Genomic DNA, 15,977 nt, shown 5'->3' on the forward strand with positions numbered 1-15,977 from the left:
GGGTCACGACGCGCAATGTTCATTGTCGCAAACACGTCGTTCAGTGCAGTTTGCCTATTGCCAGTAGCCTGCATTGCACGTGTGGCGAGCAGGTTCACAGTAAATGGGCTGATCTTTTGCTCTCCATCGACACGCGGCGAACTCCGCTTTGACGATACGTCACCGCAGTTCGTGCACATGAGCTGAAGCTTGACGGCAAGACCGTATTCCCACTCACCTCTCATGATTTACAAATCTACAAATGTTGCACTGTAAACGCGATATCAACGCGTTCACCGCCTCCAAATGCATGATGATGAAGGCCGTTTCGTCGGGGGGGTAACCACGGCGTCGGTGCATTTAGCAATAAGATTGCACTTCCACTCTGTCGCCGCGACAGATGACATTTCCCGAAGTTTCTCTTCCGCTTCCTTCTTCTCATCCTCTAACTGTTGTGGTAGCAAAATTTGCGTGTCAAGACGCACACGACCGCTCTCCGCGATGCTGTCGGCAGCTGACGAGCTCGTAGGTCTAGAGTCTTTTAGGCCTACCGTGGCGGCAGCGGCAACCGCTTTGGCGTCTGCACTGCCGATTGCAGCGAAGTCGTCATCCTCATTGTCCTGAGTCATTGTGGGACGCTTCTTTAAGCTCTCCGATAGTGATCGCCTCACTCGCTTCCCAAATTTGTTCTTGGTGCTGAACTTGTTGAACAGCCGAACCATGGCTGCAGTCAGTCGACAACCCCAAGACAAATTGGCGCGCGCTTGTGCGCGTCTCGACAGCGTGAAGCAGACAACAGGTAGGACACTAGGCCAATCGGGTGCCTAGACTTTGTCACATGCACCGAGCAGCCAATACAATCGCGCATTGGTACGTCTCGATGATGCATTTTTTCTAGAAAGCCAATGAGCAAGGACAGCCAGCGACGGCGGGAAACTGAAGGTGAAGGGCGGCTCTTTCAAACCAGACCAAGACGGCCATGATAACCCGTGTGCGACGGCAACTGTTCGACGCAGAAAAAATGCCATTTTTGTTTAAATTTCCGCTCAGATTCACCTCACAGGCATGTTACAAATTGAATTTGTGGCGAAAGTAATGATAAGTGAAGCTATAACTTCGCAAATTAGTGCAAAAATGGTTCTAGATTCCGAAAATATCAGCTTCAAAAACTCAATTTTTTCGCGATTTTTGGGGGGACCCTTGCATTGGCAGTAAACGAAACAAGGACAGAATAACAGTTTTGCTGGCTGCCAACCTGACTGGCACAAAGCGGCTACCACTATTGATAATCGGCAAAGCAGAAAAGCCGAGATGCTTCAAAAGCATAAAGAAACTTCCTGTAGACTATCGCACAAATCGAAAGGCATGGATGACTGCAGCAATATTTCAGACCTGGCAGCGCGAACTGGACCGTCGTTCTTGTGCAAAATTGGGCAAAGTGCTCATTATTATTATTAAGTGTATTATTATTAAATTATTAAGTGGATTATCTTGAACAATGCCTTGATAACTTTCACAGTAACAATGCTACTGTGCTTTGGGATAAATTTAAAGAAATTATCACTCACTGCCTTAAGAACTTTATTCCCAATAAAACAAAAAACTTCCAAGACTACTCCCTGGATAACGAGAGAGATCTTGCACCTTAGAAGAAAAGCTAAGCGCTTAAAACGACGATGTGTCTCACATGTTTCAACTCGCGAAATCCAAAATAACCTGAACCAAGAAGTACGGCAAGCTAAACGCTGGAATTTTCACCATAGATTGCCAAATTTCATTCGAACGGCACCCCAAAAATTTTGGGCTTTTCTGAGCACAAAAACCAAGTCAATTGACCAAATTGTTCACGAGGGTCATGTCGTCGTCAAAAAACAACGTATCGCGGAGCACTTCAATAACTATTTTCAGAGTGTTTTTTCAAATTTCGATGACGGTATAAACCTTAACCACATGTCATGTAACTCGACCTTTGATATTGTTTCGCAACCGGGTGTAGTGTCGATGTTGCTGAACCTCAAAGCTAAATGATCTCCAGGACCAGACAACATACCGAACGCTTTTCTGCGCAGGTATGCTAAAGCGTTAGCCCCTTTTCTTATCTTCCGTTCCTCGTTATCTTCGGCTAATCTTCCTACAGACTAGCTAACTGCACGTGTCGTTTCCATACCGAAAAAAGGTGAGAAAACCCTAGTAACTAGTTATCGTCCGATATCGTTAACTTCATCATGTTGCAAGTTAATCGAACATATTATAGCTAATGAAATAATAAATTCCTAAGTGACAACAACGTACTGTCTCCTCATCAGCATGGTTTCCGGAAGGGTTTCTCTGCTTCCACAATTATTTTAATTATTTTAATTAATTAATTAATTAACCACAATTATTCAGAACTTTGCAAGTGCTCTTGACAAGTCATGACAAATTGACATAATATTTTCAGACTTTAAGAAAGCATTTGATCTTGTTTCTCACAATAAACTTATAGGAAAACTACAGTCGACAGACCTTCCAGCAGATAGACCTTCCAGCGGCTTATCTGTCTAATCGCAAGCAGTTTGTTTAATTGATTATTCTTCTAACGAACTTTCAGTAACCTCTGGAGTACCTCGAGGGAGTGTGCTAGGACCTTTATTATTTGTAATATACATAAGCGACATCACTAACGAAATTTATCATCCTGTTCAAGTTAGATTATTTGCTGACGATTGTGTGTTGTTTAACAAGGTTACTTGCCACGAAGATCAATTAATGCTTAGCTCTGACCTTCAAAACATTCTTTCCTGGTGATGTCGGTGGGGTATGGAATTGAACAGCGAAAAAACTGTTTACATGTCCACAAGAAAAAAAAATTTTTTTTAATGTTTGTCTATAACCTCGACTCTGAACCGCTAACCAAAGTCAGCCAATATAAATATTTCGGAATCACAATAAACAATGACCTCAGCTGGCATAGCCACATTTCTAAAGTCTGTAACTAGTGTTTCAGGAAACTTTGTCTCCTCAGGCACAAACTAAAGCACGCTCCCTCTGGTACTAGATTACTGGCTTACACTTCACTCATCCGACCGAAACTAGAATATGCATGCATTGTGTGGGATCCCTATAAGAAAATTAACATTAACGCTTTAGACTATATAGACTGAGTGACTCTCCTACTAGCCCAATGAATAAACATAATATCCAAATGATAGAGCTGGGCAGGAAAATACGACTGAAATTTCTTTTCTTGCTTAAAAACAACTGTTTGTCCCTCCACCCACAGGCTTATGTTAAACCACCTGCAGCGCGTCGAACACGGTATCGTCACGCTGATTCTTTAAAACCTTATAACACCCGAACTAACCTCCAAGTTTTCCTTCTTCCCGCGCGCTGTAACAGATTAGAACAGCCTGCCATTATCAAAATTGATAAACACCGATTCTAGTGAACGCATGTGTCTTTAATATTAAAGGTATTGCCATATCGGCAAGCCTTGTTACCGTTTTCTTTTTGTTTTTTTTACACATGAATTTTGTTTGATACTTTCCACATCTTCCTTACTCTATTATTTTCAGTATTTTGCAATGGTCGCTCGTTCAACTTCTGGTACTTCTTTTCCCTCTCTCGCGATAGTTGTTCCAAGTGCTTATATATGCGTGTGATACCGTTCTAATGTTTGTCAAGTTGTCTTCCTTCAGTCTAACTTCTCTTAATCTTACTTAGTCGTCGCTTTCATTTTTTTTTTCTGATATTTACATGTTGCATTGCTTTTGTATTTTTTTCATATGTGTATGTATATATTATACATGCGTGTAAATACTTATGTATTCTGCCCCTCCTGCTTGAGCCTCCATTTGGGCCTGCAGTATTGTATCAATAAATAAATAAATAAATAAATAAATAAATAAATAAATAAATTGTTCTAGATAACTGTAGTATGCACAATAATGTGTCGGGGCTGACAAACATACAGCTGCTTTTTTTGCCGCCTAACACAATGGCTTCCCTGCAGCCTCTGGATCAGGGGATCATTCAGTATGTGAAAGGTCGATACAGAAGACAAGTGCTTGAGCTCATGTTGCTCTGTATGGAGGCAAAGAAAAAATATGATGTAACTCTGCTCAGTCCAGTGCACATGGTGGCGCATGTGTCGAACACGCCGCCCGCAGTAATCGCGAACTGCTTCCGACACAGTGGCTTTGTCCAAGACAGCGATTCTTGGAGTCGGGGATGCAGATGTTAACCAAAACGCCGAGGAAGATGACAGTCGCTTCGGCAGACTTCTGCCTCTGGACGACGAATGCATCCACATCGATAGGGACGTTGCCATTGCTGGTCGCCTGAATGACGATGAAATACTCTATCTACTGGCGACGAAGAGCACGATTCTGACAGCGAAAATGCGCCCGTCATGGATGCGTGTGAAGTGCAGCGCCACACTGCTAAAGAGGCCGATGACACCCTAAAGTTTTGGAGGACATCTGCGTCGTTTCTCCCGACAGTCTGCGTGGACTGCACCACCTACAAGAACTCCAAAAAATTGTGCTTTCTGCGCAAATTTCTCGCGCGCAACAAGCAACAATAACCAATTATTTCATGAACTAAAAATGATGATGTTTTAGGCATTTTATGAGTTATTATTGTCAAAACCTCGTTAATTCGACATACGGTTAATTCGGACATTTTCTCCAGTCCCGCGAAATCCGAATTAACAGGGTTTTACTGTAGAATATTGGATGTGAAAAATGAAAAGCTTATTTATACCTCTAAACGGCATGTCAAGCGTTACGCGCGCAGAAATAGTCAGAAATTTGTACCTGCTTTTGTGGAAGTTTCAGGTTCACAACCGCGGTGTGCAATGCATCCAGCAGCTGCGCAAACAGTGGTGGCCATAATTTAGCATGCATGAAATCAATGAGCGACTCTACTGACGACAGTGCAAAGACTGGTGGAGTCAAAGGCTGGCCAATGTCAATCCCATCATGACTGCCGCTGCTGTCGTCGCCTCCGTTGCACCACGCCGCCGTCTGCATCGCGACAACGATCGCCCCCGTCGGAGATCCTTCACAGAACGAGGCAGCGCTATCTGCACACAGAAACTTCTCCATCGAAGCCCGACCTATTTTATCGCCAGTAGCGACATGCTCCAGGATTTTGGTAAGTCAGCAGCTGCCACCGTGCACGTGGTTTCACACGCGAGGGGTTTTGCTCTGGCACACAAAGTCCACCATTTCTGTTAATTGGCATGGTGACTGGTTCTAGCCTTCATGATCGTGGCAGTTTTCAGAATCGTCGATATTGTAGACTCTGAGTCTTGCAAAATTTGCAGCTTTGTTTCAAGCGACACTGCTTTGCACCGTGTTGGTGCACTCATTGCTGCTTCCGCAGCGCATTCCTGCGCTCGCCAAGGAAAAGAGGGAGATTGTAGAAAGGGAGCGCAGGCGCGGTTCGCTTCTTGCATTGTTGTTTTTTTCTGTCTTTGGACGCTCACGGGTGATGCGGATGCAAAGCAGCTGGCATCATCTTGTGGCATGCTGCGCCAACTTACGACGCTCTCCACGGCTTTCGCAATTGGCGTGCTGGTGGGATGCGCTGCACAGTAATGGCGGCAGATACAAACTCGCCTACACAAACTTTTTGCAATCTCATGGTTAAGGAGGACTTAGCAATGCAAATTTCACGATTATTCTGCATGGAAAACACCACCCAAAAGGAAGAATTTCAATTGTTATATCCAATATGTGGTAAATAACAAATCTTATATATGGGCTTTTTTCTCATAGCCCTAAGGCATAAATTGATACTCTGGAGTCGACTCATGGTCGTAACTGATATACCATTATATGTGCTATAATGATATATCCGTGCACATCCTGTGCTGATGAAAGGCAAGGGCCAAAGCTCTCCAGCAAATGATAGAACACGACAGAGAACATGCGGCTTTTGTAGACGCTGCATGGGTCAGAGGAAAGAAAGCCGTCACGGCAGTAGTATTAGATGTAGATGGTCTCACTTGGGATGGCATTACAGTCATGACTAAAGATACGACGGTCACGGAACAAGTAGCAATAGCATTGGCTTTAAGGAATAATAAGTGGATGCGAATTTACAGTGACTCTAAGATGGCTATTAGACACTGGGCTTCATCAATTTTCCACTTCTGGCTACCCGCGGGCTGCCAGAGCCAGCCAGAGTGTCTTCATTTTTCTCGGTTTACTCCGCCCACCACGTGACAGACTTCCGCCGGGCATTCATTCTGCTCGGGCTGGACGGTTCTAGCTACCCGCGGGCTGCCATAACTTGCCAGGACGATTTTGGTTTGGCTGCTCTCTGGAAGTTCTCTGGCTAGCAGACGACTAAAAGAGGCGATGGGCGCTCGCCGCCCTCTTTGCGGGGACTTCAGGGATTGCAACGCGGGCAACTTGAGGACTTAAATTTACCTAGCTCAGCCAACTGTCTACGGTCATCTTTGGATTTTCTTACTTCTAGCGTTATCTTTTTAGGTGCTAACGCACCGTTCCGCATTGTAAAGTGGTGTGATACGAGTGGTGATAAAGCGTCTGAAGCTTTTGTGTGTCCCCAAGGCTTCTTCGCAGCGGTGATCAGTGCACCGTGCTCTCATGTGTGCATATTATCTGCATTGTGTTCCACGCAAGTTGTAGACGCTCACTCACACATTGCGGAACATTTTCGGCTCCGTCGTTCTTTGATGGTGTTTCTTTTCACATATCTCGCGTATGTATGCGGAGATATCTCTTTCTTCTGCAGTTAGCGAAGGCGTTGCAGCTAGCCCGTGTTCACTCCGTCTCTCCGTCATATGCTTGGGTGGCAGCTCGAAACCAATATGTGTCCAAACTACCGGCTGTTGATGTAAGAATGCACTGGTTGAGTAATAGGCACACGTACATGAGACACAAGTACATTGGCTTATTGCTCTCACGATCGCGACCAATGTTGTTTTTCATGTGAAACTTTTCGCTAGTCACAGGTGGCGTGCATTTTCATGCGCCAGCCGCATCCCCAGCTCTTTGGGGTCAAAATGAGAAGTACAATCAGTCACAACAAAGTTCCTGAAATCGAAGCCCAAGCAGGTCGGCACCAAATTTTATGTATATAAGACGTACCCGATGTCCTGCTTTTTCATGTCCTGTGATGTGATGACACAACGCCAACTCATCAATGTCGCCAGTGGGCGACGTGATCGCTGCAAGCAGGGATCCTTGAGCTATCGCTTTCAAGGAAACAATTACGCACGATTTCGCGCTTTGTCAACTGACGCGTCGGAGGCTATCTGTGGCGCTGCACAAGGTGAGGTTGGCCCAGTGCGCATCCTGTGCCTAGTCACGCAAAATCGCCCGAAAGTGATCGCATCCCGGAATGCAACTATATATTTTCAAGCTGGCAACACATAAATGGGCCGACTACGCCAAGCGAACGCCGGCCTCAGTGGGCACTGCCATGCTGATAGCATGCTTACATTTGGCCAGCTGTCCCGACATTCAATTTTGCAAACTTCGGGCAGGTTCGGGTTGCCTTGGAATCCCAGCTCACGTGACTTCCTATCAGGACCGGGACTAGCTGGCTGCCATCTGGCTGCCAGCGGGCTGCCAGAACTCCGAAAATCAAAGAGGCCCACTTTACCAAAGGCTTTGTAACCAAAAGGGCTGCCTAGCTGATCGGTGAGATGGACAGCCAAGGGATCGAAATCCGCTACTTTCCTGCACACATGGGGTCTGTCAATCCATCTCGGAAGAATTGAAACGAGATGGCTAATGCAGCTGCACGAGGACTTACTACGTCTGCACTACGCGACCAGGACCATAAAAGAATACAGGAGGAGAACAGGGACCAATTACTTCCACATAATGAAATCACGAAATATTACTACATGAACAGAAGGGAATTTCCAGTGCCACACACTAAGCTCAATAGAGCTCAATCAGGGACTCTGAGATTGTTACAGACAAGAGCTAATCCGAGCCCAAACTTTATTAACAAGCTATATCCAGAAAGAGAGGTACCAATCAATTACAAAAAGTGTAATGGCATCATTACTCTGGATCATATGCTTTGGCAGTGTCCTGTGTCTTTCACAGACTGCGACAAGGAATGATACTGGTGGCGACAAGTACTTCACAGTGAAGTTCTTTTATATCAACTACAGGCGGTCCAGAAGGCCGACGAACTGGCAGTAAAGTTAAACCTTACTGTCACAACGTGGGAACCGCCTCTGTCAACCTAAGGGTTGATCTTCAGGACATGAATAAAGTTCATCATACCATACCATACCATACCATAACACAATATACCACAGATATGAACTCGCGTACGCAAAATTTTTGCATTGTTTTGGTTAAGGGGGGTTGTGGCTTTGAAAATCAAATTCCTTATTTCATCATGGGTTTTGACGAAAATTGGCACAAATGTTTAGAACGTCTCCCTGATGCTTCCATAAAAGTTTCAGAGCGGTATCTTGAGAACATTTTATTCAATTTTATTGAGCAGAATTTTTTTCCCTCTAACTTTAATATTTGGGGTTTTACGTGCCAAAACCACTTTCTGATTATGAGGCACGCCGTAGTGGAGGACTCCGGAAATTTTGTCCACCTGGGGTTCTTAAACGTGCACCTAAATCTAAGCACACGGGTGTTTTCGCATTTCGCCCCCATCGAAATGCGGCCGCCGTGGCCGGGATTCGATCCCGCGACCTCATGCTCAGCAGCCCAACACCATACCCACTGAGCAACCACGGCGGGTCCTCTAACTTTCCTGAAAGCCTGGGGAACTTAAAAAACGTGATAGAAGGCTTGTTAAGTATTGACTGCATAGCTAAATGCGTGCTGAAGGTCGTGACATTCTTGCATTTTCTTTTTCGCAACACACATTTTTTGGACTGCTATATTTTATGTTACCTTCGCATCAAGCACACTTTCGGGGTAGACGAATAGTCATATCGTAAGCTTACAAAGGGCCAAGATAAGAAAGCAAGAATGTCACGACCTGCACTGTAGCCCAAGGAACGTGACAAAAAAAGCGAAGTGAAAATATGTTAAACGGTAACAAAGAAATCAGCTCCAGAAACTGAGCAGAAAGGCAGAAAGACAGTCTTGAGAAAATGGCTCTCAAAGTTCCACCTTCTCTTCAGTTCTCTAAAAGGCACCAAATCTGTAGACATTGGGGTGTTTTGTGATGTGGGGCTTCTTGTACATGTGGCCTCAGGTCTGGCATGCTTCCCCCCCCCCCCCCCCCCCCGTTTATTTTCTACAAAAAGAAAAAAAGGGGGGGCATTCTTTGCTGCTGCTGCGCTACAAAGCATGGTGCCTAGATTTCAAACCAAGTGACGTGCAGAACTCTGTGTGGGCATGAATATAGTTCCAGTGTGCATTCAGGCAGCATGTTCCCGCAGGCTGCCCAATTGATAGCAATCTTCAGTATGAACAGCGAGGCATTTTTTTCTTTTGGTAAAGTTGACCATGTTACTGAATGAAGGCTCTGAGTGTCAGCAGCCTCCCAAGTCATCTTTACTTGAGAATGGCTGTAGAACATAATATCAGAGAGCCAGTGATAGATATGCAGCTGCTAGATGCTTTCCAGAATTGTACTTTTGTACGATGCCTTGATCACTTCTGCAGTCAGGTGTCTGTGCCAGCCCAAGGGGCCTAGTGAACAGAGCTCATGATGGGGTTTTGTTTATGAAGGGGTGCTATGATAGATACTGTTACGAGCTATTGTGACAGTATGATAATAGAGAACGCACAATGTGCTTGGTTGCGGGCTCGAGGAATCAACCCTCGATGCGCTTATTTATGCTGTCCGACGTGCCAATGCGCGAAATTCCTAGCCGCGGGTTCAAGGAGTCGACACTCAATGCGCTTATTCGCGCAGTCCGAGGTGCCGATGCACGAAATGCCTAGTCACGGGCTCAAGGAGTCGAGCCTCGATGCGCTCATTTGCGCAGTCCGACGTACCGATGCGGGCTCGAGGAGTCGACGCTTGAAGTCGCTCAGTCGGAGGCACCAATGCACAAAATGCTTAGGTGGGGGTCCAAGAACTCCGCACGCGATGTGCATGATTGCAGAGTCTGAGACTCCCTATGCGCAAAATGCTTAGCCGCGTGTCCGAGAATTGCGTGCGCAATGTGCTTGGTAACGAATTCCGAAAGAATGAGTGCTGAAAGGCTTAGCCGCATGTCGAAGGATTCCATGCGTGAATCTTGGTCGCGAAGTCCGCGTCACCGATGCTCGGAATGCTTAGCCGCAAGTCTGAAACGTCCACAAACATAGGGATCAGCCACGCTACTGCGATGTCCGCGTAGTGCCCGTTTTGACACTTCAAGATTACGGCAAGTGGAGAAGTCCAGACTCGTGTGCTGCAAAGAGCCGAGCAGACGATGCGAGCGCCGGACCAATGGCGAACCGCGCTGGAGTCACATGGCGGGCACAGCCAATTGCAGGCTCCGGCACGACCTTCAATCATTTCTTTTTTGTGTGCTTGTTTCTGTATGGTGGAGATAGCTGAAGCGCTAATATTGAAAACGGAGAAATGCGCTTTCCAACGAGACCACGATGGTGGCGCTCGGTCGCGCCATTCCGGAGATATTGTGGCTTGAAAAATGCTGTTCTTTCTTGATTTCCGTGAGATTTTTCGCCATCTTGGCGAATAAAATGAATTTTTAGAGCACTTATGAGTGGCTTACAGTGATGATATTTGCGTATCAGATAGAAAAAGGGTTATAGAAATTGAAAATGTGATTTTAAAAAAATTTACTTTTTTGGAAATTTTTCGCGATGCGAAAGCCGCGTCCCCCCTTAAGGGGAACTTAGCCACGTAAATTTCACGATTATTTTGCATGGAAAACGCCGCCCAAAAGGCAGAATTTCAATTGTTATATCCGATATGCGGTGAATAACATATCGTTATATATGGATTTTTTTCTGATAGCCCAAAAGCACAAATTGGTACTCTGGAGTTGACTCATGGTTGTACAGTGGAATCTCAATGATACGATCACGGCTAATACGAATTTCTGGATGATACGAATGTTTTGTGGTCCCGGCTAAGCCCCATTACTTTGCAACATGCTACAGAACGGTTGTTACGAATCAATTTTCGACCCGCGTCAGTTGATACGAAAATTACCGAAGACACTTTGGAAATTTTAAAGTGTTCTTGGCAAAAGCCACAGTTGGCACGATTCCAGCGCACGGACGGACGCGACCGCGAGCATGAGCCCCACCGACGGCAGTGAAAGAGAACAGCACGCAGTTACACGATTTCTCCCTCTCTCTTTTGGTGCGGAGGCGCGGACGCGACGCTGGACAGCGCGGAGGCCGCAACTGGGCGCGAAGAGTTTGAAGCAGTGGCACTTCTGTTGCTTTTGTGCTTTTCCTCCTTTGCCGCGTGCCATCGGACAGAGTGGCTGCGGTGCTTTGGGCCGCGTTCTTTGTGTTAGATGTGGGCGACGGCGAAGGTCTGGATGCAACATCCACCGGCCACCACCGGTGGCTGGATCCACCACCGGCAGATGAAACGCTGCATGCGCTCGAAGTTCTGAGGCGTGCTATGGCTGCGGATGAAATCAGCGACGACACATGCACGCGTTTTTATGGATTTGAACAAAGTCTGCTAATTGACCTGACAAAGAAAAAGAAGCAGAAGGACATTAGAGACTTTTTCTTCAATAATAAATGCTTTTTATGTACGTGTACCTGATAGAGTTCACCTCTGACTCTTTAATTTAGCTAGTTTTAATTGTTTTGATGACACGAATTTCGGCTAATACGAATATTTTTCGTGACCTTGCGAGATTCGTATCATCGAGATTCCACTGTAACCGATATATCATTATATGCGGTATCATTGTAAGTGGACTGTACTGGACACGCCAGTTTTCACTTGAGCGAAAGCAAAGTATATGCCATATAATACTAATATTACTAACATGATATACCTCGACAACTTGCTCGCACGGTGCTAAGTGTTCATTATTTTTGTAACACCTGCATTTCATGGAGAAATGGGGTTTAATCCAATTTTCATAAATTCATAAATGTGGGGTGAAAACATTAGAATTTACCATGTTTTACTAAAAGAGGAAGGACTGCACAGAGACCGTCAAGTTTCATTCATTTGAGACCCTGCAAAGTGCTGCTGCCAACTGGTGAGCAACGTGTGAGACCAAACCTGAGTGAGCAGATGCATGCGCTGGCTGCCGTCGAGGGCAGCGCGCTCAATGCGGCGCCCCTTGCCCCAGTCACTCCAGAACATCCATCGGAGGTTGGGCTCCAGGGCAAGTGCCCGGGGGTCGTCGAGGTCTCGCCACAGCAGCACCCGGCGTGCCCGGCCATCCAGCCGCGACACCTCGATACGCTTGAGGCCCAGGTCAGCCCAGTACAGGTTGCGGCCCACCCAGTCTACCGCCAGGCTCTCTGGCAGCTCCAGTCCAAACTCCACAACTGTCTCCAGCTGGCTCCCATTGAGGAAAGCACGGCTGATGCGCTGCACACAACAACTGTCGTTGCTAACGAGACCACAACGAATGCAACTTGCCAGCATATTGGAGAGTTTTAGCGTGTCCAGTATATGCCATTGCATTTGCATACCACAGGGTTAGTAGATGCTAGTAGCGACATCGTGCGGCATCTTGCCTAACTAATCACAATGCCTAATAGACATGTTTTCACGTTTCATGAGTGTTCTTATCGAAACAAATAAATATAAAAGAAAATGTGTTTACGGTTCACATGTGTGGTAACCTTTACCAATGCACAGTGCACGTGTGGAGCACACAATACGGACGTCGTCTTTGCATTTGCTTCCACACTCTACAGTCGTATCTTGGTACCACAAATCACCTGGAACCCCCAAAAATCTCTAATTATTTTGAAGCATCACCGTATCGAAGAAAACACAAACTGACATTAAAATCTACATTCAACAAGAGGAATTGCCTATATTTGTAAGCAGTACTTTGACAAATTTGCCTATGCCAAAGAAAGTCTCTGCACAAAAGGTCTGAGGACGTGCATTCATATGAAGTAGACGTCATTGTCTCGTACGTGCGCAGCTGTTACGGACCTTGGACCTGCTAACCCTTTGAGAGTCAATGACGTAAATATTGATGTATATGACGCATTGGCACGCAGGAGGAGTTTCGGGTTTTGTACCGAGAATGGTTTCGGCTTCTTGCGCTTACAAAACTGATGGCTATCTCGTTACTAATCGCTCAAAGGGCAACCGCCTCTTTCTCGCTGGTTTAGTGCTCACAGGGGTGCGCATAGGAAAGATGCCGCCATGCATGCGTTTCCGTTGCTTCTTTTCTTTTTTGTTTTTTATGACACCCGCAAAAACTAATTGCCTCTGGTTGGCGATAAGATGAAGATTAGCAGAAGTTTGTCACACATGCTTTTTTGACGGGCACACAACCACAGTTTTCTTGAGTGCGCTCACCTATGCAGTTCGATTATGCTATGGACGTAAATATTAGTGTAAGAGCAGGAACATTTGAGACTTGCGAAATATTCTTGCGTGCACATTTTCAAGAGCTTGAACTATGTGTATAAAATGCATCAAATTTTTTTATTCTTATAAATTTATTTCCTTTTTTTATTGTTGTTATTCATGAATGAAGAGTACATATACACAAATGCAAAATATTTTTTTCTCACTTTACAGTCACCCTAGAAGAATTACGGTAAATTTTTTTCGAAATAAGTCCCTAAGAAGAATCGGAATCTGCAACAAAAAGATCGACCCTGGGCGGTCGCATACGGCGAAAAAAATCGACCCTCAAAGGGTTAAAGGGGTTCTGAACCACCCCTTGGGTTTGGGTGAAAAAATGCAGTCTGCGGAGAGCACAGTCTGTTGCGAACCTCTCAGCCATGTTTTGCAGTCGTGCACAGCATGTAGAGCTCGCAAGGGGAGCCCAAAGTCACTTTTTTCTCAAACACTCCTCTTTCAATGGAAGTCTTTTCCTCACTCTTTTTGTTCGCTATATTTCAATATATAGCATATTCCCATACATGGCTGCTATTGCTCAATAGCTGGCATCAATCAACAAGGATGCTTGGATCAGTTAGTTAGTTAGTTTGGGTTTAATGGCACAAAGGTACCTAAGGCCATGCTGCGCCAGTCACAAGACAAAATAAAACGGAACGTTTTGGCAGGTAAACCTGCATAACATTATAGTTGGTGTAAATAACCAGTTTTTTCTAAAAAGTAGAAGAGGTTAGGAAATGGCACTAGGGGGTCATCTGGTAGTAATAGGGCAGGGTGTAATGGAATGTGCAAATTATACAGGCTGTGTAAAAACCTCCGTCTCAGTGTATTGATGTGTGGACATGTTATCAAGATGTGCATGACTGTAAGAGCTTCATCACATTTTTCGCAAGATGGCGGGTTTTCTTTTCGGAGAAGGAAATTGTGCGTCAGATGTGTTGTGTCCAATTCGAAGTCGACACAACCTCGTAGAATCGTTGCTGGTGACTGCATGATTTCCACTCGCCAATTACAGATTTAATTAGATGAAGCTTGTTGCTTAAACAATTGTCCCAATCGCATTGCCATTTTGACGTCAAGGCCTTCCGAATCGCATTGACACTGTCTTTATATGGAAGTTTGTCAGTCCGCATTTCGATGGGGGCGAAATGCGAAAACACCCGTGTGCTTAGATTTAGGTGCACGTTAAAGAACCCCAGGTGGTCAAAATTTCCGGAGTCCTTCACTACGGCGTGCCTCATAATCAAAAAGTGGTTTTGGCACGTAAAACCCCAAATATTATTATTAAGCTTGTCAGGATAAAATCTTCCAAGTGTTTCTCCCCTGGTGTCAGTTGATTTACTACCCCATAATATGTTATGAGCGTTAAAATAACCCGCTATTAAAAAAGGTTTAGGTAGCTGGTTTAAAATTAACTCCACATCTCTTACAATAAAATGTGCATGTGGTGGAATGTACATTGAACAAATGGTAATTGTTTTGTGTGATAAAACCGTGACAGCAACGGCTTTTAAGTGAGTATTAATAACAACTTTTCTAGCTGCAATGCCTCTCGGTAGAACAATAGCTACACCACCTGAAAGCCGGTTGGCCTGAGTACGGTCGTGCTGTACAACAGTGAAGCCTTTTAAAATGTTTTTGTGCTTTGCACCTAGGTTTGTTTCCTGTAAGCATAATGCTACGGGAGAGAAATTAAATAATAGGTCTTTTATGTCACCTGAGTTATGTAAGAGACCTCTACAATTCCAATGAATCATAAAAGCCATTATAAAATTGAAGGGTAAGAAATGATATTAACAAGTGAATGGAAGATAAGAAATATGTTAGGTGACATGGATCTGAAGAAGGCAGGTACAACAGAGCTATAACCCTTAGGTTATAGCCTTCTTATTTTGGGTGGTTATTGGGATTTTGTCCCTCTTACCGCGCTCGAGAGAGCGCTTGTCCTTCGAGGTCAATGACACCAGGGTTTTAGTTTCGACCTCCATCGCTCTCTCTGAGGCACTGGAGGACCGAGAGTTTGGCGCCGAGACACGTGTCTCGGGCCTTGGAGTTCGCTTGATCTTAGGGCCCTGCGGGACTGGTGTCTGCGGGGCCTTTGAAGAGGATGGAGCAGCGCCGGCTGCTTCCACCACTGGGGCGGGAGGGGTCACTGCGGGACCACTATGCGTGGTCTCGGAGGACTCCTGAGACCTCTGTGACGCTGCCCCCATCTGCGTCACATCGGCATAACTTCTTCGCGGAAGGTACAATAGCCGCTTTCTGGCTTCATAGAACGAGATTTTTTCTTTGACAGTTAGAGCAATTACTTCTTTTTCTTTTTTCCAGCAAGGGCACGACCGCGAGTAAGCTGGGTGATCTGCCTTGCAGTTAACACAAAGTGGGGAAGAGGTGCAAGTGTCAGTTTGATGATCGTTGGAGCTGCATTTAGCACAAGTAGTTCGTCCTCGACATGCATGCGAAGCATGTCCAAACCTTTGGCATTTGAAACATCGTCTAGGGTTTGGGATATATGTTCTAAC

General features: G+C 45.4%; 1 protein-coding gene across 5 annotated transcripts in view; it reads right to left on the reverse strand.

Annotated features, from left to right (window-relative positions):
- The window catches only part of arr (low-density lipoprotein receptor-related protein 6), a 466,849-nt gene that overhangs the window by 198,555 nt on the left and 252,317 nt on the right, over positions 1-15,977 (reverse strand). For all 5 annotated transcript variants that reach the window (XM_075691044.1, XM_075691043.1, XM_075691042.1 and 2 more), the window contains one exon: positions 12,142-12,456. In XM_075691044.1, the coding sequence (XP_075547159.1) occupies positions 12,142-12,456 (315 nt within the window). The remainder of the gene's footprint in view (positions 1-12,141; positions 12,457-15,977) is intronic.

The sequence above is a fragment of the Dermacentor variabilis genome, chromosome 4 (assembly GCF_050947875.1).
Source record: "Dermacentor variabilis isolate Ectoservices chromosome 4, ASM5094787v1, whole genome shotgun sequence".
NCBI lineage: Eukaryota > Metazoa > Arthropoda > Arachnida > Ixodida > Ixodidae > Dermacentor > Dermacentor variabilis.